Raw genomic sequence first — 23,900 nt, 5'->3', positions numbered from 1 at the left:
ACCGAAATGTATTGTGGGGGATCGGATGCCCGGCAGCCCGGGAAGCGAGCGGGAAACGCTCGCCCGATATACTCGATTTTCATCCACAGAGATTCTAGGGAAAAACTGGATTCTCAAATATATAACACTAGCCTTGAAACTGGCCCACTTCCTGCTTTAGCACCTCTCCAAACATCTCTACCAACAATCCCTCGTCTCCACGAACCATTTGTATTAACCCAGTCATCGACCCGAGAATAGAAAACATGAGAACGTGCACCAAAACTTGGGCGTGGAGGTTTATTCAGGGTACAATTTTTGATTTTGTTTTCATAAAGCTTCCAAAGAAACGCTCTCAAATACCCAGCAACTATTATAGGAAAAGTCCGAGGTTGACAGTACTAATGGTGTTGAACCATGTGTACTTTTTTTGTTGGAAGGAAAATGCCAAGTATTCACTTCTCCAAAACCTATTCACTCTCTTCTTCCACTACCGCCTTCAAGTCAGGCGCCCACCCCGCACGGCTTGTAAGATGTTGTCCATTGTTTTGGAATTCATTTCCGCCCGAGGGATCTCGAGGTTTTTGGATATATCAATCTCAAGGACTCCCCAGCACCGCAGAAGGTCATTAAGAAGGGATAAAGAATTGGTCCTTTCCACCTGGGATAGGTTGATGAATTCCATCAGATAAGTAATCATTTTGACGCGAACCGCAGTTGGAGTCTTGTACCCAGGCTTATCTGCTGAGGTTGAGTTAATTATTTACAGAGCGGGTGAAGGTCAGTTGCTCACCTAAACCGCCAGACTTGCGCTTCTCCGTGCTCAGAGGTTTCTTGCCTTCGACACATTGTCGTTCCCATTGCAAAACTAACGTTATCAATTGGTGAGCCAATTCCTTGCCATCACGGCAAAAATTGCCATCACGGCAAAAATTTGAAGGCGGCGCAATTACTCGAAGTGACTCTACAATTGGTACGATAAACCTTTCCCGATCCTCGAAGAACCAATCGGCGTGTTTGGCCAAGAAATTGAGGACGGTTCTCATCTGCTCGGCGTCCTGCCTTTCTTCTGTAAGGATTCGGAGAGGCACAGCCACTAGTACGGTATTGGACAAATTTGGAGCAATGAGCTCTAAGGCTTGAACCACTAATGAACAATGACTCGATTCCAAAGCCGAAGTGTAGAGTTGTTGGATGATCTTGGTTGGTATCTCAAAGTGTGCGGCGCAATAGCCCATAACGACAGCGGCATGTTTGTTGTAGACACTATCTTCGCTGCGAGCGAAGCAAAATTGGATGATATCCTGCCTCATATCATGAACAATTGAGTGATGGTGCTTGACAAGCATAGCAGTTAACTGAAGCACCTCCAAATCGTTTGGATCGCCTGGGCTGACTTTCCAAATCTTCGTATGAATGGATTCGATGACAGCCTTGTCCATTAGGAAATCCCGCTTGTCCATTGCAATGATGGGATTAACAATGTGGCACAGCAGGAAAGTTTTGGTTTTCTGCGATGCGCCCTTGCTTGCATAAACCTCCAAACTCCGTAGCACAACCGTTTTGCAGTATTCGATGGAATTGCTGGTGATATGGTTGAAAATGTATACGCGAAGCGGCTGAGTTAGCCGGAAATCTTCGTTTGTCACGGAGTCGATGAGGCTAAAAAGAGCGTCGAAGTCCGTGGGGTGGTATTCCAAGAACTTTATAAAGATCACCACCAACTTTTCGCTAGCTTGTTCGGCCGCAAGACGAAGATGTGGTGGGATCGTGTTGGTTCGCAGATGCGCTTCTAGGTTCTTGCCTACTGTCTTGAGCCAAATAGTGATTTCCCTTTTATCCATCCACTCTCTGTCTCCTTCAAACTTGCAGAGCGAATGCATGATAAGAATAGAGTTAATCACGGCAGTATATCGAGCGCCGGCACCCATGTCTCCGGAAATTTCGATCAGTCTTCCAACGTTTTCAACGACGGCCTTCCGGAGTGGCCCACTGTCAAGATGTTCCAAAATCTGGGCAAAAAAACATCCGTATTTTTGCTCCTCGATCTTTTCCAATAGCAGGGCCCAGAATTCCTTGTAGTAAAGGTTCAAGTTCTTGTATAGTAGAGCTCGGAATGTGCTATTCCGAGTTCCGTGAACCATTTCTTCGACACTTTGTACCCCATCGATGATTATCTCGACGAAGGGCTCCATGTAGTGGCCAGGCATAGCTGCGCACTTTCGGGAAAGTCGAAGTCGAGTTTTGAGAACGTCCTTTTTGACATCAATGATGTGCCTAGCGGAGGACTTGATGCAAAGGTTGGACGCGACTACGAAGCCGAATTCTTGGACACGCCATTTGACGCTGTTTAGCGCAGCTTGGATTGGGCGATTCCGAATGAGTTGGACTTTCCGCTCTTGAAACTGATTGAGAAGAGCCGACTTTTCGAGATCAGGCCAATCATCGATTCTCTCAAAAGTGTAGATGCGACGCGTGGCTACTTGGACAAATTGAACCCAGTTGCGAACCTCTTTGATATTCGAATGATTGAGGTCGTCAAACCACTTCTCCGCGCCAGTGTTGAAGGCGTGTTCGATGCGGATCATCTGCTTATGATTTTGGGTGAGTTTGGGCAGAATCTCGGACAATTTTGGGGTAGTAGTCCGAAATCGGTCGCCGAAGATTTCGTGTGATGTCGTTAGATCCATGTCGAGGACGGCCACAAAAGCCTTGATCAAATCCTTTTCTTCCTCGGTACTAGAGTTATAGCAATTGGCTACCAGTCCAAGAGGGTTCGCGTGCGACTCGGTTAGGGATTTATCAGTCTCATAATGCCGGAAGACGCAGGCCGCTTCATGAAAGAGTTTAATGAGAACTTGTACCTCCTCTGCAGTGAACCTGATTGACGATCCGATTTTGCATACCTTCAGCTGGCAGAAGATATAATTAACGCCATTTATGAGAATCTTGAACAAAAACTTGTTACCCTCCACTTGATTACGAGGATCCCGCGTTTTGATTGGCATGGCTGTGAAGATATCAATCTCGTCCCAGTCGGGAACATCATCCTTGTCTGTCTGGGCATACAACTTCGATAGCTTGACAGCATTAGGATGTTGTTGATTTAGGGTAGCGAACTTGTCTCCAATTGTATTCAGAATCATGATCAGGTAGTGGCGGGCATCAACCTTGTCAAGAATCTTGGCAGTACATTCGGCCATGTCGAATAGAAGCTTGGCGCTCATTGATTGAAAGCCAGTACCAGGAAAGTCATCCTGCAGATTCTTGATATAGACCTCTATTATCTTCCGAATTTGAGGTGGCTCAAGAGCATCTCGAAGGTGGTGGATGAGATCAGCTACCGTAGCATATGCGAGAGGTCGCAGAGTCTCGTAAACAGTCAAGCCGTCATCAATTAAGATCCGCCTATCAAGAAGTTCCCCGATCGAATCTCGAAATTGAGTTCTGAAATGGAGGTTGAAAATATATCTCATCGTTTCCAACAGCTCCTGTCGTATTCTCGTCGACTCGCGTGGACAATCTTTCAGTAGTCGGATCACGATACCTGGAAGAATTGATAGGAAATCTTTGAATCCAGCGAGTTTGGTGAGCTCTTCTTTAGAGTTTCGGAACAGGTATTCAATCAGGCTTAGAGCCTTGACTTGAGTCCCAATAAACTCCGCGAAAACTGCTCTGTTGTTTGGACCGACTCCTGTGAATATCATTCCTTTCGCTGCTGCTTTGGCATGGGCTTGCTCTTGGGGTTTAGCTTGAAGAAGGAGGACGCTTTTGATGGATTGGAAGGAGAGCTCGAAGGATTGGGAGGAGAGCTCGAAGGATTGGGAGGGGAGCTCGACGGATTGGGAGGGGAGCTTGATGGATTTTAAGGTAGGCCGGTGCATTGATTGGGGAATGGCAAGGCACTCTGCAAGGACCCTGAACGAAGCCTTGGCAAACGGGATAGTTCGCTGTTGCTGGAAGCTCCCTGGTGCTGATATTCGAGGTGTAGAGTTATGAGGCTCGAACTGTTCCACCACCAACTTCTTTATCTGATCGGCCACAAGTGGGATGAGGTCAAACGGATTGAACTTGTTTCCAACAACTTTGGTCCGGTGTAGCATGATATCGATGATTATCTTAATACATAGCAACGCATTTTCCTCATTGTCTGTTGTCACTAAACCTAGCAACAAGTCCACTACCTCTTCTGCATATGGCTCGAAGGGTTCAGGGAGGTTCATAGGGAGTTGATGGAAGATTTTGAGCATGCGAAGTCGAAGCTGCTGCTTGTGGGTTAGAATGTTACTCGTAGCTCGAGCGCGGTGGTCTTACCTGCTCTGAGGATGTGCTGTCAAAAACTGGCGGGCCATTGAGGCAGTTGATAAAGATTGGGACAAGCTTCTTCAAAAACTTTTCGTATATTGGAACAGATGCGTAGTGCTCAATGTTGTTAGAGAGCTGGATTGCTGCTTCTAACCTCTTCTGGGCATCTAGGATAAATTAGGATTGGTCATTAATAAATCCGAAGCTAATGGAGCCTAAGTTTACATACCAGGATTGCTCAGTTGCTGTGCGAGGGGTTCGAAAGACATGACGGCTGTGTTAGGGAGTGTTTCTGGATGGGTCTACCTATTTGCAATTTTCCTGGGCCCCGCGTCTTATAGGTGAAACGAAGTGTGGTGCCCTTGGAGAACTGCAGAGATTCGCGGAGCCTCATTTTGTCCATTTAAGCCAACAGAGAACTGCGCATATGACGCTCGTTCATAGGCTACTGCGAAGTCTGCGAATAGGATTACATTTCTAAAGTGAGGCGGACACACTGAGTATGGTCCTCGGGTGGTGTGGCATATGAGTGCATGTGAAGATGCAATTTCCGCTCAGAATGGGGAAGAGAGCCCGCATAGTGCTGCAGGTTTAGCTCCATGTTTGAGAATTTGTACCTCGGTCACCAGATAGCACTCTTTTGGAAGGTGGGGCATCACTAGTAAGTAAAAGGAATACGTGGGATCGATTTTGCTAGCTGAATCCATTGGAGGAAAGAACGGCCTCTGCTGATTGAGGAGACATGGTGTGATGTGACCCCTCCGAATGGTGGGAAAGAGCCCCAAATGCCTCGCATTTCAGCATCAGAAATAGGGCCATGCAGTGCCGCTCTAAATTCAGGGTGGGTGGGCAACCACATGTGCACATATGGCTTGGATCCTAGTTGAGTTTCCTTTCCCTTCGGGACTGGTGTGTCCATTCCAGTCTCCGAGCTGCATTTCAATCATATAACCGCCCGATCTCTGTTGGCCACCTCATTCATACAGCGTGTCGTGGACGGTCTTTTCCATGAGCCTATGAACTCACTGCCCACTCTTGGCCGGTCCGAGCAGGGGATCAAGATCCCCGATTTGGAGGCTTAAAATGAATACAAAGAGCGGACCCCGCAACCGACTTTCGGTGGCATTTGACTAACGGTTTAATTGGGTAACATCCTTCTCACAAAAATGGCAAGCGGCAGCGAGGGCGGTCAAATCCAAAGTGCGTGGATCACAACTGTTTGGCTGCTGGAGCCGGGTGATGGCACTGCAGATGTCGGGCTAAGGTGACGCCGCACAGGGTGGACCTTGATACCGGCAAGTCCACACTGGATCCAATGATATCGATAACAGGGCAATTTCGCTAATCGCTTTATCATAGCATCAACTCGACTTTCATAATTTCTTTTAAGAGGCTCCGCCTTTTAGGAGACGCAAAGAAATCAAACCAAAAAAAAGCGTGGGGAAAGCAGACAAGAAATGAATGATTAGCAGATGCAGGAGTAGTCACACGGAAAATCATAATGACCAAAGCCCCGGCTTATGCATACACTCGTGGCACCACAGTGGAGGCTCTGAGACGGGGCTGCGAGAATCCTTGCCACATCTATCTGCATCCACACCCATATGCATCCATTCCATGTGCATCCATTCCATATGCATCCACTCCACCATTGGTCCATTGCTCCACTCCACATGCATTCACCCCATATGCATCTTCGATATCTGACTCGACAGCTCTTCGGTATAACTGGCTTGACTAGCATATCATCTTTGGGTGGCATTCCTCCACGAGACGAAGAACGCAAAGAATATTGGACAAGAAACAATTGGAGATGAATGTGCACGTATGCACAAGTGGTTGCCCGCCCACCCGGCCTACTTACCGTCCCAAGCGGCAAAAAGAATCATCAGCCTATCTTCTTCAAACGATGAGAGCAAACGGCAATTTACAAAGTATCTTACGAGACATCGACATTCTTCTATACTTTGGAAAGTAAAGGCTGACTAGATACCGCCAAGCTGAAGTTTCACAAGATCTCCACCGCGCAGCTTTCGATCACCAGACCCCTTCTCTAATTCGTATATGCCATCACCAAGTGGAGCCACATCAGATATCTTCATGTCCTGTTCTTGACTTTAGACGGGCGATGGATTCTGGGATTCTGCTCGAGAGCCAAACCCGATTTCGGTTGCAGATCTCCACCTGCTACCCACTGGGTAGCCTAACCCCAATTCGGCTGTAGATCTCCACCTGCTACCCACTGGGTAGCCTAACCCCAATTCGGCTGCAGATCTCCACCTGCTACCCACTGGGTAGCCTAACCCCAATTCGGCTGCAGATCTCCACCTGCTACCCACTGGGTAGCCTAACCCCAATTCGGTTGCCTCCGCCTGCATGACCCCTATCGTTGTTATAAATTTCATTGGGTTGTGGTTCCATGTCGCGAGCCGTAAGACAGTATGTCATTGGGGCGGGGAAGGGCTGCAATGTTTTACACTTTCTGCAAATGTTGTCACACGACATTTGGGTTATAGGCAGGAGGACATTCGCCCTTTCATGCCCGCTCGCCCCAATTCTCCCAGATTTCTTTGACCCCCTTCCACATCATTCACCTTCCACATCATTCACCTTCCACATCATTCACCTTCCACATCATTCACCTTCCACATCATTCACCTTCCACATCATTCACCTTCCACATCATTCACCTTCCACATCATTCACCTTCCACATCATTCACCTTCCACGTATTCACCTTCCACATCATTCACCTTCCACATCATTCACCTTCCACACCATTCTTCCAACATGACGGAGGCTTCAGTCCGTAATGATATTGAATCATGGAAGAATTTAAACCTCGCAGTCGAAGCCATGAGAGGCGATCGTAGCGCATGTCAAGGAGGCATCGTGACCAGATGGTGGGGCAAGTTGCGCGGCAAGTCATCCAAGCAAGAACTCACGGCAGCTTTGGAGATTATTCGCCTACTGTCCGAGAAAGCATCAACACCACATCACTTGCAGCCAGGAAGAACATGGCTGCCGCCGCCGCCGCCGCCCCCTCCAAAGGCCGCATTGATTCCAGTGGACTGGAGACTGCTGACGGCTGCATCCTGGATGTGGGAGCGCTTCTCGGAGGAGGAAGACCCGGACGAGAGGATGGAACTAGCTCCCTCCTGCATAGCGCTGCACAACCTTCTCAGCGCTGAGAAAGCGGGATTTCGTGAAGAGTTCATCGGAAATAGAAAAGACTCGACCGAGAATGTGCTTCGGGTACTTCGGGCATTCCTAGCCATAGGGCAACTCGTCCATATTCGATCCAGCCAACCGGACTTTGATGGCATTTTGCTTCGTATATCATATGACATTGATAATGTGCGTTTGGAGGCATATGGAGAGAATGAGGAGTTTGACGAGACCTTCCATATCATTCACGATTCCTTGCGGATTGAGGTAATTGGAGATCGGAAAAAACCAGAGCAGATATTCGATCCGAAGAACGCACATTTTTCGAACAGTATCATTGAAGTGAGCGGTGAGATGGACGACGCGAAGACGGTGGTGGATGCGTTCCCTGGCGGAAAGGTGGAGGGGAAGGAGACTTGAACGGCGTAGTGAGCGGCGTTTTCTGTTGTGTATTCGGAAGGGAAGAAGGGTTGAACGGTCGTGGATGCGTTTCCCTTGATTTGTTTCAGTTAGGACCAGAAGGGAGGAGGGGTTTCAACACCACCATCACTTGTTTTCTTTGCTGGAAATCTCTGAAAAGTGCTGTAAATTATGAAAATCTAATTCAGTGTGTTCGATAACGTGAGAGAAGTCAGCTCGAATCGCTTCCACCTAAAGCTCCTCACGTGGATATTATTGTGTCAGAATTGTAGATGCTCGGCTGATTTTTACCAATGCTCACTTGGGAACAAAGTGAGAACAAAACTGGGCCCACGTGACCGATAGTCACATGCTGAGCTTTGAGGATGGTGCAATCTGTGACTAGATTATCTTGATGGCAGGTGGGACACCTGTGTTGGGTGGAAGGCACAGGGCCTTGAACAGTAGCAGACAATTTCTCGACCGCGGGTCTCGCTGGAATCTTGTGGTGGTGATCTGGTGGAGGAGAGATTGTGGAGTATTGATTGAGTTGCTGTTTTAAGAATGTAGTCTGTTGTTCTAAGAACGCGTTCCGTTCTATCACTGCTTGCAGTTGGGCTTCTGTAGAGAGGAGAAGAGCTGCCAGCTGGGCGTTGGTTCTCCTCCCTGGTGGTCCTCCCATGATGCAAGGCTGGTGGAGAGAAGGCAGGAAGACAAAGTGGAGATACGAATGCCCTTTCGCTTCGCACCTGAACAACCCTGTTTCGGTGCGAAGCGAGACAAGGTTGCCCATCGGAACAGGCGGGAACGCCGTAACCAGCGGCAAACAGCAGTGCTATCATTGGCCGCCCGCCTGCCTTGGCCAAATACTCTCTGACTCGAGACACCCCGGCTCCACAGATTGCTTTTTGCCTCTGCCACCATAGATTTGAGTGATATCGTTTCTTTTAGCTGACGCGGGGCAACTCTTCCGGATGGCGAGGCTTGGGCGGGACTTCGGGTGTGTCTTGATGACCATGTTAGTCCTGAACGTGAGATTGATTGCTAAAACCGTGGGGATCGAGGGTCATGTATAAGAAGAAGCTTCAAGACGAGGCAATATGCATACGCCCGCCTCACTTCGTTCGCAATCAATCAATTCCCCCTTACCGAGTTTCTCTTGCAGCCTTTTCCTCGTCTTTCGCCCTTTCCACGCGCCTCCTGCAGGGTACCCGCTTCCTCGCGCCCGGCTCTGGTGAAGTTTTCTGTCTCAGGGGTCTTCGGCCTGCAAAATCCGGATCGACCGCCTTTTACTCGTTTCATTCCGAGAAATGGGTTTATTGGTTCCATCACTGGTGCTCTCTGTCATCACAAATTGTATTACTGGACCAAAGGGTTTCCTTGTTTGCTTGCAGCACTCGCGATGGAAAGAGAATTTTATCATATATGATATCGTCCTGACTTTGATACTCGTTCTTATTAACATACTGCTCTTGATATTTTCTATCCGGGGAACAGAAATTGTCATTCAGATTCTTCTCTCATTAGGCAATGGAACTTTGATTCTCTATCAAGTGAGTTGCCTGGTTCATTGAGAGGCTATGCTAACTCGCGATTTGCATTTTCAGTGCTTGAGGGCATCGCAATTTATATCGCTATTTCCATTCGGCGAGAAGGTCCGCGAGATCTGTGAGGGCCACAAATACCTATCATCAATTTCCATATCCGTTATTATTACCGCGGTGTCCTTACTCTCTACAGTGGCCCCTTACGAGCTAAAGACTGCCCAGAAGAAATATCATCTCGCAGGTCTTTTGTTCTTCGCGGTAATATATCTCATTTTATCGGTTTGCTATGGATATGGCTTTTGCAAGTACCATCGGGAACGAAAGCAAGGGATGCAAGGAAAAACCCCGATTCCTGACATTCTCTTGGCCAACACAATTCTCAGCTTACTCACTACCATTTCTGCTATATCCTCTGCTATTTGCTACGCGACAGACAATATTGACTTTGAGTTATCCCTGTGGGTGAGTTAACTTCCCGCCATCCGTAAATGCCCTTTGACAAGATATACAGATAAAGTATACGGTCGCTGAGCTGTTTCTGTTGGCATGGGTCCTGCAGCAATTTGCAGCGCAGTTCAAATTCAACCTCATGTTTTGGCGACCCAAGGCAGACTCGAGCCTTCAAGCTTTCACGAATGATTTCCCAACCAATGCAAACTCGAACCCCCCAATCTTTGCAACGAATGAATCAACATATCTTGGATCAGAAGTCAAGTTACCATCACCAGTCTATCTATATGCGCCGAGCAATCCTTCCGCGCACAAGCCCAACAACATACATCGGAATTCTGGTCAAGGGGTTGAACATATACGGGAAACACTTTTAAGTGCTGGGACACATGCATGGTGGGGGCTTGTGGAAACAACGGGCGAGACGTCAGGCACGGCTGCATTTACATCGCTGGGGTTCGAAGAGCTCAATGCAACGAGATCCTTAGAATGTACATGGAAAATCGGCCAAGCAGCAGCGCCGCAACAAGAAATACATTACCAGAGCCACAATAGCACCGGCGATGGCACTGATTGTGAGAGGGTAAATTATTTATGTAACTGCAATATTGAGCAGTGTTTGTAGATTTTTCCACCAATTTTCTGGGGCTCAATTTTTCAAATCACTGAAAGACGTCTCCCTACTAGCTCTTTCAATACTCGAAGCTCTTCCCGTGAAAATCTCAAATTCGAAAGCATAAAAGGGGTACTAATCCCCCCCGCCAGTCATCAACGATTTCACAACGTTCCATAACCACCTCTTTTCTCCACCTGCTTCCGACGATGTGCGACTATACGCAGGTCGAGTTCCGCTGCGGCCATGTTCGTTACACTGTTCGAGCATGGTGTGGAAACTACGAGACAACCCATAAACGCTGCCCTCCATCCGTTGTGAGTTCAGGTCTGTTAAATCAGCTCACAGGTATCTGCTACACCTAACAAGAAACACAGACTAGATGAGCGCTGTGGTGATTGCCGTGCTCCGGCGATCCATCCATCATGGATGACTTGATAAACGGGAAATGCTCGGATCCAGAATTGAGGAGGCGCGTGGGCGGAGGCGTTTGGATCGGCAAGGGTCAAGCTACAATACGTTTTCTGGTCTGGTGGACACTTGAGGGCTTGCTTTAGATCGAATCAAATGACTCCATCTGCCTCTCTTTTTGAGTGACATATCCCATGAAAGAAGGGGTAGGGGCTCCCCCCCTAATTAAATGCAATAGTGGGCCCTCTTGACCGGGATGTTTTGTATGGTAGAATGTCTGCGCTGTAGGCCCTTGTTACATTTAATTAGGGGGGAGATTATCCTCTGACTCGGACATCCGCAACATGGGGTGCTGCATGGCACTCTACAGTTCCAATCAGTTCACGTTCCTTCGTCCATTGTGCCATGTCAGCGAAAGTTCTCTTGCACTCATATAACGTGAGGCAAGTCACCTGATGCGCGCAGGAAAGGGGGTTCGCTAAAATCCATTCAAATGTTGGTTGATAAAAAGATCACATTGTAATGTAAATAAACCAGAGAAGGTTAGTCACGCACAATACACAACATTAAAATTCTCCATCCAAAGCAACCTCTTCCTTCTCTTCCCTTCCTAGAAACCTGCGCAAAATTACAAACTTGAATCCAAATATGAGGGGAGATGCGAGTTGTTGAAATCTGGTTACGGGTTGAGAAATCATTCCCATTCTCACCAGTAGGTCTTGCAGTCACAAATCCCCCTTCCACACCTCGTCGTGGAATCCTCAATATATCCTTTCTCCAAACGCCAAGGGTATATCATCATCGCAAGTTCCCATGGAGCTCGCACCACCACTGCCGCTGTGGCCAATTTTACTGTCCTTGCCGCGACCCTTAATGCCCTTGTTGCTGTTCTTGTACAGATTAGCAAAGTACTCCCATGCTTTTTTCTCAGAAGCTTTAACGATATCCCCATCCTTAATAGAGGCGAACTTGGTAGTCAGAGTGCGAATGGTATCGCTATGGAATCTGTTTTGGTGCAGCTGCGAAACATTATTAGCCCCTCTCTCTCGGAAACGTATGGGGCTAAGGGAGATAGATAAGGGAGAGTTCATGCCAGAAGAAGGGCCAGAGTGTGGCTGAGTTAAGGGGTCGAGACGAAGTATATTAAGGGGAAAATATAATGTGACTCGATAGTGGAAACTTACTTTGAGATTACCCAGCGTCGTGCATCTTTGGTCGCATTCATCGAGACGACAGAGAAAGGGCTTAGATTTATTGTGAACGACCATGTGTGCCCTGATGCCCCCGCTTTGCGCGAATCTCTTCCAACAAATGTTACATGCGTATGGGCGTTCTCCACTGTGCCGTCGTTCGTGCGTCTGAAGTTCTTCGTTAGTCAAGATGGAGAGACAGGAATGTCTTCTGCTTACCCTCAAGTTTCCCCCTTGAGAAAAACTACGGCCGCAGCCGGGTTCTTTGCATGGCTATAAAACTGAATATTAGAGACAAATTTTAGTATAGAAAGCGAGAGCAGCTACTTACGTATGGCTTTACCCCAGTATGGGCTCGCTCGTGGATATCGAGGTGTGTCTTTTGATGGAAGCTTTTGGGGCATGTCCTACATTGGTGGCGTTTCTTGTCACCCTGCCGACTACTAGCTTCTTCCTAAAGATCCTTTTACGTGAGCTTGATTGAATATTCCCCACGAAGCATACGCTCCGACTTGGGCAGTAGCTTACACATAAGGAGGGATACGGGAGACGCTTACCACAGGTCTACTCTGATCGACAAGTGAAGTTGTCTGCGGTGTTGTGTTTTTCGATTTGGCCTGGATAGCCTTCATAAGACCATCAACCCCCGTTCCGAAATTGACCTCGTTGCTTGTATTTACAAGAGAAGTTGTGCTGACGACTTCGGTGTTGGCAGAAGGCGAGTTGACTGGGCCGTTCCACTGAGGTTCTGACTTAATAGCTAGACTTGCGCTGGGTGGTTCTTGTCGAGTGTTTCGAGACAATATTCCTCGGGTTCTATTAGTGTCAGATTGTGTCAAACGAGGCAGAGGTTGCTGTTGGATGTAGTTGTTCACAGAAGCTGGAACCATTCCGTTCTGACCAGCGCTCGTATATGGGGTGAAATTGAACTGGTTCTGGTGCATTTGTGGATGGGTCACTACCATGCTGGTTGATGGCGCTCCGCTGAATAGATGTACCGGAACGTAGTAGGACTGCAGGCCTGAGATATCCATTGCGTAGATTAGCTGATCATGCTGATTGGGCCAAGGTTCCCAGACCTGGCCCGATGCTTGTGCTGTTACTTCCAGCGTGGCGGTATTGACCAGAAGTAATTATATGGAAGACGGTTGGAATTTTCACAAACTTGAAGATCAAAGGTGTTTGTTGGTGTAAGAACTCGAAGCGTTTGGATTTAGCTGATGTGAAACTGGGATAAAAGTTGGGAGGGATTGCCAATCGTTCGGTGAGAGTGCGCCATGATTTATCTGCTAAAAGAGGTCAGACATTTGCCCGCGTGGCAAATCAGGCAGTGCCATCACGGCCCAAAGTGAGACAGGACATCTGTCACATCTCGATCCACCGAGACTCCACAGGAGCGCCTCGGGCGGTGCAGGATACAGATCCGTTTACGGAGCATTATATGAAACAATAGATTCAAGACCCGTAACTAGTCGAGATACGGATTTTATCATCTTACTTCTTCAGCTTGTTCTTTTCCTCTCCGTGGTGCACTGAAAAAATCGCGGACTGACCCAATGGTGTTCAAAGAGTGCAATAACCGGTAATAATGGCCGGAGGATCCCCTACAGAAACCGTGCCGTTCCTAGTCGATAATCAAAAACCCTGCAACACCACGGGACGGCTTGGCCCGGGGTATTGAGACGTCGGCGCTCGCAAGCTGGTGGGAAATGGTGGGAAATGGTGGGCAAGAAACGAAAGGTCAGCGATGGCGGGCAGACACGCGCTAATGCTTCAAGCGTCCCCACTCCATGCTCCCTGTCTCGTTTAGACCCACATTTCGATCTACCCTACGCCGGAGTTTTGCAAAAGCATGCCTGCTGAGCCCGGTATTAGCCAATAATATCCCCCAAACCCCACGTCTCGCTAATTCATGCGAACGGGCTGCGAACTTTAGCGTTGCTTATACTAGACCGGGATATTGGCAAGCTTACGAGGTGAACCCAGATGTTTCTTCTCTTCTGTTGATAAAAATGTCTTTATGCCTCCCTCCTGAATAGATCTTTTTCTACGCTCAAGCGATCCTGACAGCAGCCGCCATGTCTAACGCTCCCTACGCAATCGCTATATGCCTATGCATTTTTTGTGGCGTTGTTCTCAGCGTTGTCCTGCCCTTGAGGTATGATCTTCTCACATCAAAATATTCATTTCATTCCCATTGTATTGACTCGTTCCCCATCGAGGTTTTATTACAGGTATAAACTAGAGAAGGAGGCCAAAGCTTCCTCCCTAAGAAACCTTGCACTCGGGATTTGGCTTGATGACTGGATGCTTATTTCGCAGTGGTATGTAGAAAATCACAATATAATAGATCGAGCTAAACTCGCATAGCTTGCTTTCCTTCCAATGCTCGCATCTCCAGCAGTTTTCCAAAAGGATCTCCCAATCTCCACTGTGACAAAGATTGCGCAGATGTCCGAAATATGCTCTGTCATTAACTTCGCATTTTGCAAATGCACTTTCGCAGCCGTTTATTCCCGAATAATGCCAGAAAGACGATGTTGGGAAGATATAGTTGTAGGACTTGTTATAATCCCGAGTATCGTCGCAATTTTTGTAAGCTTTGCCTTGCCCTTGCCCATTCGATTGCACTCTAACTTATATATAGATTACTTCATTGCAGTAGGAGTACAGAAACAGTTATTTTGCACCAGCCAGTTCTGGTATCCGTATTGGAGTTACGATTATTGCATCATGCAGTATTGTTGTCAATCCTATACTCTGGAACCTATAAGTCCCGGTGAAGAAAAAAATCCGTATTATTCTTCAACTTGCTATCTCTTCTGGGTTTCTTGGAATCGCTCTTGAGGGTTACCGCCAGTCCATTACTCATAACAAAGAGGAGGGTTACCGCCATCCTGACACTCCTAACGAAGATGAGAAAAAATTGTTCCCCATGATCGCCGAAGCATTCATTGATGTGGTTTCCATATGTGTTTGGGATGCTTTACAGATTGCCTTTAGGACCGGTGGGGGATCCAAATCGAGTATAACAGAAGGTCGGACCGGGAACGGCGGTGGCTCCAATCATGGAAGTACTGAGCAGATTTTGGAAGATGAACAGAGGAGGGACGAAAGCGATGTGGAGTTTGGAAGAGTAAGGAGCGTGCCTATGGAAAGCTTGGAGATCCCAGCCCCGTAGTGGTGGTGTCTAAGATTGTGAATGTTGCACCTGGGCAGGCTAAATTGTATTGATCAACGTTGTTCAATAAACTGAATATCGACTGTGATGAACTCTCAACTACTTGCAAGTGGAATCACAACACCGAGATGCTCAGGGCCATGGGTATGGCGTTAGCCCCGAGTGGTGTTTGCAAGTGTGGATCTGGTGTGTGCGTGGGGGTGCTGACTTATACGGAGGGAGGGAGGACAGGGAAGGGGATACCCAAGGGCGATCATCTGCCAGGGCAAGCCCAACCTCGTTCAGGAGGGCCACAACCAAATTTAACAAGCCACAAGCACACCACGCCGAGATGCTCGTCATATCGAGTTAGAGCATCTAGCGTGGGAGGGTCATCGACTCACTTCGCATTTAGGGGTGTTTGAGTCATAGGAGTCAGTACATCTACTACTGTGCAGAAGCATCTCCTTTGTCTTCCCTCTCGCTAGTAATAATATATAAAATGGGCTCAGACCGTTGGCATATATAATTTCTTTTAACGTTAGACTAGTTTTAGTCATATATCTTGGATCGGCAGTGCGAAGCGCGAAACCGTCGCCCTTCTAAGTTAGTATAGACAAACCGAATATAGGACTCTATCCTGCTCTGTATCCTGCTCTGAGATCAGTTTCAGTGGCCGTAAGACGACAGTTTTACCGGGAAGACCCCAAGGATATTAGATATTTAATACGATCTCTAAAAAAGCTATCTCAGATTTCTTTTTCGGTCCAAGGAACTTATATCCTGAGTAGTCGATCCACGTCTACGGCCTTAGAGACTGGCTCAAGAGCTCACGATTAAAATCATGGCTTTCTCTCTGGTACCCGCAATAAGGAATTAAGTATGCCGGTTCGCATTTACTAATATCTTTGGCTTATAAAGTCGAAGGAGGTTATAGCTAATTAGCATAATATTAATGCTTTTGCGTAAATGAATAAAAGCCAAAGATTATCTTTGAATATCGCATTCCAAATTTTGGTGTGTTTATCTTTATTCAGAGGGACTAAAGCCATATCTTCATTCGGTAATGGCTTGTACCCTTGTTCTGTGTCTTGGTTATTGCCTCTTATTACCGTCACCGTCGTGCCACGTTGTCACTATCTCAGCTGTTGTTGACTCAAAGTCTGTCTTGCGTGCCTGTCGAGAAGCTCAACAGCGGCAGCAGCCACATAGCAAACATCGGAGACAAGGGTTTTCGATATTTTCCCGGTCAATAAATTCTACAAATCCTCCTCGCAAAGTCATCTGCTATAGCTGTGGTTGCTTTATAATAGTGCCACCGGGACTATGATACTGAAGTGGGTATTCGCTAGAGATACTAGTTGAGGATGAATCGAGGGTACCGATCTGTGGATTGATAACGCCCTCGTCAATGGTTTGATGACCTGTCATCACGAATTTGGTTGTTGTGCGTTGTATTGTACTATACCAGGAAGGAAGGAAAGATAAATGCAAGCTAGAATCTGGGTTAAGTTTAGCAGAATTGTCACGTGTCGCTAGGCCCTCTTAGATTCATGTGTTATAACCTAAGCCGGGCCTCGATTGAAAGTCGCTATGGCGAAAATCATGCCCGCTATAAAGCTTATATAACTGCGAAGTTATGAAAGGTCACCAGGGAAGCATGCTTAGAAAGTTACAAGAAGGCATGGGGAGCCAGAATAGGAGCCCAACCACGACCTCCAGTTTTGGCATCTTTTATTCTAATTAGTGGATCTCTAGTCTTGTCAATATCCGCTTGGCAAGACTCCTATTTTGGCGAGACTCCTATTTTGGCGAGACTGACTCCTATTTTGGCGAGACTCCTATTTTGGCGAGACTCCTATTTTGGCGAGACTCCTATTTTGGCGAGACTCCTATTTTGGCGAGACTTCTATTTTGACTCCTATTTTGGCGAGATTTCTATTTTAAATTCGCAATCTATTAATTTTTCTCAGAAACTTCTCTAATACGACAATGCCTTCAATGCTATAAGTACTAGCAACGAGACTCGAGCTACTATATCGCCAAATATTTGTCCCGTGATTCGATAAACATCTGCAACGCTACCATTATGTTAGGAGTACAAGAAGCAATGTCTATAAGACATAAGCACGTGTTGAAAAATTACCTTGGAGGATTAATCTCTCTCGAGCCCGTCTTGCCCTTCAGTGCCCAGGAAACCGCGGAATCCTACATATTTCGGCTCACCGATCTAATGAACCCAATGCAATTACCCATCCCCTCGACCGATATTCTCTCTCGGGCTATTATTTTGACATTATTGCATTGTGCAGCAAGACTCTTTCCAGACCAGCAACTCTCAGCTCAAGTATCCGATCTTATTGGATGTGCCACCTTCCGGGGAATATTGCAAATCGGGTTTGGAGCCAAGTTTGATAAGGTTGCCCAGCAGCATGCCCTAAGCAAGGTGGGGCTCGAACCAACAAGCGCCGAAAATTGGTCTCAGAATTCTGGATTGTTTGGTTCGTGTCGGAAAATGGAAGCGAACCTAGTATGGGAAAACTCAAACCTGCTCTATTTGCTTGCTCGCCTGTACGAAACATATAAGACTGTACTCCAAAATTCTTGTGCCCCACCGAAAATGGGAGAATATTTTATGTTCCACAACTACACTGCTCTCGTTGCCCATTTGAGCTTGCCTGATAAGGCTGTCCTCGTCACACTACTCCCTGATGTGTTCCACTGGAGCGAAGCGAGGGCTTACGATGATTCTACATCCACAGTACCGGAAAGGACGTTGCTTGCGCAACCACCAAAAGAATCGCAGAGCAGTAGCCGTCTCAGAGAATGGCTTCCTAACGTCGAGTTTACTCCCATTGCAGCCTTCTCGCCATCTACTTATGCGGACTCTTGTGTAGATGATTCTAATACGAAGAGATTGAAAGCCAATTCTGAACGGCAAGCTTCCGACGAATACCAAGATGCCCTTACTAGCGGTATCATTCTGGAAATTCTGAAAGTCAATGCCGAAACTGGGATACTACCCAAGTCCTTTGGCCCCCGACCAGTTCCGACGATCGATGAAGACGATATTAAGGCATTGGCACAAGGCGAATCAGGGAAAATAGGGATCAGTGAGTGAGATGGAACAGCTAGCGTTCAGAAGCTAATGGAAATTACTTCAGGCCTTGAGATGCTAAAAGCGCTAGCAGACGACGCACAAAATCTTGGAAAGGACTTCTACTCATTCTCATTGGGAATCCAAAGTTTTGCAGTTATTCTCCCGAAACATATGATACCGGAAATTGAATGTCCCGGTCTATCTGTTACTTTTAGGAGAGAAGATTGAGAGCAAATGAGGTCTGGCTACCAATACGTGGCCATGCCTCTCATATTGGCGCAGGACAAAGGCGACCTGGGTTCTGAGACCCTCTTTTAACCAGCTCTCAACTTTACTGACTGCGCAGACTATACTTCCAACTTCGTCGAGCAATTTTCTTTCTTGGTTTAGATAAAACATCAAGGAGGCGTTCACAATACGTAGCTTTGAGTTATTTACGAATGAATGTGATTTGGAGTAATAAGAAGTTAGCATATTCCAATACAGTTCAGCTTCTTAAGAGATTTCAATCCTTTCACAATTGGATATCAGCCCATTATGGAGTATCTTGAAGAGCCAGATCGTGCTTATTGCTCTATTGGTACTGAGTTTACGGGAAAGCTTCTATCACTGCTTCGCAATGTATTGGAAATTCATCATTTGGCACGCCTTCATACTTTACCGCAGGGCGTATAGCCACCTCTTCGTCGGCAATCCTCCTCCATTACGAGTAGATAAAGACGTTACATTTCTCATAATGCCCTTAAACGGGGACCCTAACGCGACGCTACCCGTGGGCTAACAACTATTCTTATGCAAAGGTTATCAAGTGGATTTAGATGGAGCTGGAGGCGAACCAGTTGCGCAATGGGCTGCTGGCCAAGATGTGACCTTTTCGCACGTTTCACGGACTAAGCTATAACCGACATCCCTACGAAGCGAGAATCCCGTAGTAAACCGGTATATCACGTAAATCTCGACACAAATTAATAAATTCGGCTTCTAACCCTTTAATTTTAATAACCTAACGCTTCCTTACTTATTCTACTATAATATATTCAAGAGAAGTTTTTTAAGGGATTATTTTTTATGTTTTGATTATTGTCGAGCTTGACCGTACTTCTTCTATACCACGAATTTTCGATATCTTATTAATGTTCCTGTAGCTAAAAGCTATGGTACTTTAGCAATAAGTATTTAGCTTAGTTTAACGTCTATCCCTGCGTGCCGAAAAAACCGGTGTGCCGAAAAAAATTGATAGGTACTTTGACTTAAAGCATCTTAAAATCTGTGCATACCTTAATATCTCTTATAATTTTTTATAAGTTATGTTCTATAGCTACTCCCAGACACCCTAAACCCCTTCTACTAGAAAATTGCATTTATATCGTCGCCTTCATCCCTGATTTGCAAAGGGTCTCAATTTATAGTATAATAGCATTCCTCTACAACAGCTCCACCACCGAGCTTATACTATCCCTAATACTTCTAAAGAAGTCTTATCTGAGGTCTAAGGCCTCAACACTATGCAGGAAATCGTTATTAGCCTTGTGGCTGCTGTGGCGCGCAAATTCATGCATAATCGCCACGCGATCTGTACAGTAGAAGGCGAATTAAGCGTCGCTAAATTTTTAGTCAACTCTTTTAAGCGGGCTCCACTTCCAGATACTTGTGGCTGTGCACCCCTGCCTAGTTTGTACTTCACAGGTACCGCTACCCCTGTCAGCCACGATCATGGCTCCGCAACTGGGCTGCACAACATATTTTGATCAAAGCATTGCTAAAAAAAAGGGTTTGAGAATAAGCTAATAGCATCACTGTGGTAGATACCCGGAGCCAAAATCTGCAATCGTTATGGACAACGCCTCTTGGCACCGTTCAGAAAAAAATCTTGCAGATGGGTAACGTTAAAAAGTTTCCAGCGAGAGGAAAAGAAGTCGTAAAGCACGAGAGGATGTTTCTAGGCTTTATTTAATTGTCTTTGTATTTTATTTGGGGGGCTGCTGCAGTAATGATGTCACAATCGCCAAAACCACAACGTGAGATCTCCAAACATCTGGATCGGAATGCCAATGAGAACACATGCAAGTTCATGACGGAACGAGGTAGAGGGAGGAGCAGTCCAAGGCGAGACCTAGCGAGGCCTACCACGGTTTGTGAAGCTCCGACGAAGCTAACAGTGAGCATCTCGTCTAACACTTTCTTAGCCCTCTTCCTCTCCTTTCTGGTTCCATCCCTCTCGGCCAGTAGAAGTTCCTGTGATTCTTGCGTGCATCTCAGGCACTCGCCTCTCTGTTCCCCCTCCATAACTACTATGGTCATCGTCCCACATAGCCAGATCCAATCGTCGTCTTTTGACGCGATACGCGCAGCCGGTATCTATCACTCGTCCCTGCCCTTTGATGATAAATTCGCCAAGCCTGTCGACATGGTATCAAGGTAGTGAGGCTCGTGTGCCGGCTATGAAGTGTTAGCTATTATTTGTACATTTACAGCGATTAAATACGAAGAAAGTTATACATACGGTTGTTAGACACTTATCCTTTTCGCATAAATAGTAGGAATGATCTTTTCCTTTTGCTTCCACGTTTGTCGACTCGGAAGGCATGCCAACATGGAAAACACTGACTTTGACTGGCTAAACGGCAATTGGGCTTCAAATATCGAGTTTTCGGCTTTTAACAGCCCTAGCCGGCACAGCTGCTGAACCAGCCAGCCAAACCGCGGATCGAGTTGATCAACCAGGCGAACATGCATTACCACTTCTCCGACTAAGTGGTTGGGAAGCGGACGAGCAATATGATAAGAATAACCCTGTATGTATCTATGACTTCCGGTGGAAGATCTCCCAGTGTGAAAATATTAGTACCAGAGCCCAGGAGATGACGTCCTGCATATGCTTGCATGTGATTGGTGGGCTGCCTCTCAATGTCCGATGAACATCAATTGTTGGCCACGTGACTACATGAGGGCAATCAGAGACGATATCATGGAAGGCATATGTCCCTTTTCGCCCTCGTTCCACGTAAAATCGTCACTGCTGATTTAAATCGAGCACCTGATCTAAATATTTTTGCGACGCCAGCTCAGTGCAAAATAAATCTTGGTCCATTGTATGTCGGTTTACCTCTCCAGTATTGGTTACCGTAGTCAACCGTCAGTTCGCCTCCTGGCATGATACAACAGCCCTCCTTTACCCTGAGCAAGATTCGATAGGCATTAGAGACTTCTTCAGTCACCCATTCAATATTCGGCTCCTCATAATGATTGGCGTATTTAGTGAGGCTCCCTATTTTGTGGTTACTAAAATTGCGGAGATGTATGCAATCGGAAGGGGCGGCTTACACTTGCTCTCCTGATATATAAGCCACTTGCCTCCACCAGGTATTACAAGCTCCATCCTGTCTTTCTCCTTCCTACTTTGATTCCCTGTTTCCCCATCTTTTGTGCACTGTTCTTCGCGCCTGCACACCCCAGCATGTTCCGCAACATAATCACCCGGGTTCAGTTTCTGAGATTCAGTCAGGCATATCAACATTATCTCAGCAATATAATACATACCCGTGTTGCCCTGAGAGCTCTTCCGAGCTCTGGAATCTCTGTATCGAAAACTTGAATCGGTGGTTTATTCCACACAGCACAGCATGGATATTTGCGAGACCAAACGCCATGCTTCGTTATGTGCTCTTCCCAATCAGGGATCCCACTGGAGCCAGTTCCAACTGTCCTGTTTGTGATGTAAGTTTTGATTTCTTTAGGTGAGAACATCTCGACGTTGTAGGTCCTCGCCCCTTCGTTGAAAGCGCCACGGTAAAACATATCACCAGGTTGAACCATAGGAGGGTCCAGGGTAGCATCAATAGGGATACCATAATCTTCCATCTGTTTTCTCCAGTAAAGGCAGCTTTCGTCAGCGTATGCGGTAAACATATGGCGATCGAACCGGATGAATCTCATATCACCGTCAATGAAGCCCTTATGACTAAGGCAGAATGGGCGAAATCGCTTCTTCAGCGAGTACTGAGGATAGAAACTAGCACCCCAAGCTGCAAACCATATCGCACCAGGCCCAGCTTGCTCCAACAAAATCCGGCATTTCCTTCCGAGACACCTTTCATTCAGCATTAAAAGACCAACTATGTGCTTGACGGCGTTGCAGAGAATACGCACCAGATTTCTAAAGCCCTATTTCTCATATCATAGCTACCAGGTGGTCTATAGTTTTTTCCCGTTTGCGCCTCCAGCATGAAATACTTAGAATCTGCATCCGGTATATTCAAATTGCCGTCCATGAAAATATCGTTCATAACCTGAGCCAAGTCTTTGTTGTTTACATCCCATTTACCATACTTCTTATTTGCCCTCGATGATCGATTCCGTTCGGTATCAAATGTTTGGCCCTTCTTCTGTAACTCGCCATGCACTAAATCGGCAAATTCCAGGCATAGACTCACCAACGATAACCTTCCAAGGCCACTTTTATCATCCAGGTTTGCATTGCGCGTCACAATCTCGAATGCTCTCTTCGTTGTCTCCTCCCTTTCGGGCTTTTTCTTGCTGCATAGATGTACTGGGCCTCTAAAGTGATTTGGCTGCTCGTGGGTCGATGTCGCGGCTTCCATAAGCATGCCATATAATCCCTTTGCCTTGTCATTGCAGACATCTTTGCAAACGATGTGAGGGTGGTCGAATTGATCATTCCCGTCTTCAGAAATATCGCTATCGTAAATTGGAACGTCTTTCGTTATCCAAGAAGGCCCGGTAGTCACGGAGGACTTAAGCTTTAACGCAAGCGCTTGAAGTGGACGAGTTATTGGAGTAGCATTCGCATTAAGACGTCCGGGTGCTAGGCTACTTGTGGGTGTGGACGTAGCGGTAGCGCTTTTGCTAGACACTTGAGATGTTTGCTGCCTCTTCGTAGGAGGTTGGGTCGAGATTCCTGGCGCACCTCGCTTTGGCGAAGCGCAAGAGCTCGTAGGGACTAATTTATCTGAAACCGCGGATGTAGTGGCAGTAGTAGTGGTTATGCTTCTCTCGGAGGTTTCTCTCGATTCAGAAGGCCTTGATTCGCCAGATAAAGCTTCTGCACTGTAAGCTCCTGTAAATTTAGCTGGCTGACCTGATACTTTATAGCTAGCCTAAAGCTCACAATTGTTAGTGTTCACTGCTGAAATTTGAGGAACTCACCACTGTAAATTCCCTTTTCTCTCCGCAATCTTCTTCTACCTCCACGCGAATGTGAATCTTGCCTCCCGAGAGACATTCCAGGAATACCAAATCGTTGTCGCAGTAATATAAGCGGCCCTTTTGTTCCAGACGCTTCTTCAAAAAGTCCAGGGGGTCGCCTAGGCTCGACATGGTGTTGCAAAATCAGGATCTTTCTTTTGTAAAACCCTGTCTCGATCTCCCCTACTAACTAATACAAACAAATGATATTGATGAAGAAACTTCCTTTAGGCTGGTACCCAGGAGGCTCGGATAAAACCTCTTTTAGGTTGGGGAAATTAATTACTCAAGGACCACATGGTGGTAGGAGTCCAATACAAGCCCAATGTTGCTCCTCAAGACATCGCAATGAGCACATTACAGCCTCGTTTAG

General features: G+C 46.7%; 8 protein-coding genes across 8 annotated transcripts; 4 read left to right on the top strand and 4 right to left on the bottom strand.

Annotated features, from left to right (window-relative positions):
- Positions 1 to 341: 341 nt before the first annotated feature.
- Positions 342 to 4,553, bottom strand: K444DRAFT_667167 (uncharacterized protein; the record flags this gene model as incomplete). Its single annotated transcript, XM_024887266.1, has 4 exons — positions 342 to 720; positions 773 to 4,241; positions 4,294 to 4,451; positions 4,514 to 4,553. 4 exons carry the CDS (start codon positions 4,551 to 4,553, stop codon positions 479 to 481), a joined length of 3,909 nt encoding a protein of 1,302 aa, XP_024732266.1. The 3' UTR covers positions 342 to 478.
- A 1,140-nt stretch (positions 4,554 to 5,693) lies between these two features.
- Positions 5,694 to 6,267, bottom strand: K444DRAFT_103978 (uncharacterized protein). Its single transcript, XM_024870273.1, has 2 exons — positions 6,228 to 6,267; positions 5,694 to 6,140 (listed from the first exon to the last, which is right to left on the bottom strand). The coding sequence occupies exon 2, from the start codon at positions 6,044 to 6,046 to the stop codon at positions 5,750 to 5,752; it is 297 nt and encodes a 98-aa protein (XP_024732265.1). The 5' UTR covers positions 6,047 to 6,140; positions 6,228 to 6,267; the 3' UTR covers positions 5,694 to 5,749.
- A 575-nt stretch (positions 6,268 to 6,842) lies between these two features.
- On the top strand, positions 6,843 to 8,196 carry K444DRAFT_617801 (uncharacterized protein). The gene is made up of 2 exons (XM_024881202.1): positions 6,843 to 6,878; positions 6,943 to 8,196. Exon 2 carries the CDS (start codon positions 7,075 to 7,077, stop codon positions 7,870 to 7,872), a length of 798 nt encoding a protein of 265 aa, XP_024732264.1. The 5' UTR covers positions 6,843 to 6,878; positions 6,943 to 7,074; the 3' UTR covers positions 7,873 to 8,196.
- Positions 8,197 to 10,670: 2,474 nt separating this feature from the next.
- K444DRAFT_538435 (uncharacterized protein) lies at positions 10,671 to 10,826 on the top strand (the record flags this gene model as incomplete). Its single annotated transcript, XM_024875539.1, has 1 exon — positions 10,671 to 10,826. The coding sequence occupies one exon, from the start codon at positions 10,671 to 10,673 to the stop codon at positions 10,824 to 10,826; it is 156 nt and encodes a 51-aa protein (XP_024732263.1).
- An 807-nt stretch (positions 10,827 to 11,633) lies between these two features.
- Positions 11,634 to 12,952, bottom strand: K444DRAFT_538372 (uncharacterized protein; the record flags this gene model as incomplete). Its single annotated transcript, XM_024875532.1, has 5 exons — positions 11,634 to 11,891; positions 12,057 to 12,230; positions 12,282 to 12,335; positions 12,394 to 12,509; positions 12,631 to 12,952. The coding sequence occupies 5 exons, from the start codon at positions 12,950 to 12,952 to the stop codon at positions 11,634 to 11,636; spliced, it is 924 nt and encodes a 307-aa protein (XP_024732262.1).
- Positions 12,953 to 14,140: 1,188 nt separating this feature from the next.
- K444DRAFT_667165 (uncharacterized protein) lies at positions 14,141 to 15,326 on the top strand (the record flags this gene model as incomplete). Its single annotated transcript, XM_024887265.1, has 4 exons — positions 14,141 to 14,220; positions 14,297 to 14,386; positions 14,569 to 14,657; positions 14,837 to 15,326. The coding sequence occupies 4 exons, from the start codon at positions 14,141 to 14,143 to the stop codon at positions 15,241 to 15,243; spliced, it is 666 nt and encodes a 221-aa protein (XP_024732261.1). The 3' UTR covers positions 15,244 to 15,326.
- Positions 15,327 to 17,311: 1,985 nt separating this feature from the next.
- K444DRAFT_634188 (uncharacterized protein) lies at positions 17,312 to 18,550 on the top strand (the record flags this gene model as incomplete). The annotated part of the gene is made up of 2 exons (XM_024883716.1): positions 17,312 to 18,335; positions 18,387 to 18,550. 2 exons carry the CDS (start codon positions 17,312 to 17,314, stop codon positions 18,548 to 18,550), a joined length of 1,188 nt encoding a protein of 395 aa, XP_024732260.1.
- Positions 18,551 to 20,504: 1,954 nt separating this feature from the next.
- K444DRAFT_634187 (uncharacterized protein) lies at positions 20,505 to 23,659 on the bottom strand (the record flags this gene model as incomplete). The annotated part of the gene is made up of 7 exons (XM_024883715.1): positions 20,505 to 20,721; positions 20,931 to 21,072; positions 21,429 to 21,590; positions 21,647 to 21,812; positions 21,863 to 22,412; positions 22,472 to 23,439; positions 23,489 to 23,659. 7 exons carry the CDS (start codon positions 23,657 to 23,659, stop codon positions 20,505 to 20,507), a joined length of 2,376 nt encoding a protein of 791 aa, XP_024732259.1.
- Between the last annotated feature and the right edge of the window lie 241 nt (positions 23,660 to 23,900).

The sequence above is a fragment of the Hyaloscypha bicolor genome, assembly GCF_002865645.1.
Source record: "Hyaloscypha bicolor E unplaced genomic scaffold K444scaffold_126, whole genome shotgun sequence".
NCBI lineage: Eukaryota > Fungi > Ascomycota > Leotiomycetes > Helotiales > Hyaloscyphaceae > Hyaloscypha > Hyaloscypha bicolor.
The sequence above is the reverse complement of the archived record's forward strand: the minus strand, read 5'-3'. Positions and strand labels throughout refer to the sequence as shown.

What these genes read in the sequence shown, in the direction of transcription:
- K444DRAFT_103978 (XM_024870273.1), bottom strand. Translation starts at nt 6,046, where the DNA reads ATGCCACCCAAAGATGATATGCTAGTCAAGCCAGTTATACCGAAGAGC.
- K444DRAFT_617801 (XM_024881202.1), top strand. Translation starts at nt 7,075, where the DNA reads ATGACGGAGGCTTCAGTCCGTAATGATATTGAATCATGGAAGAATTTA.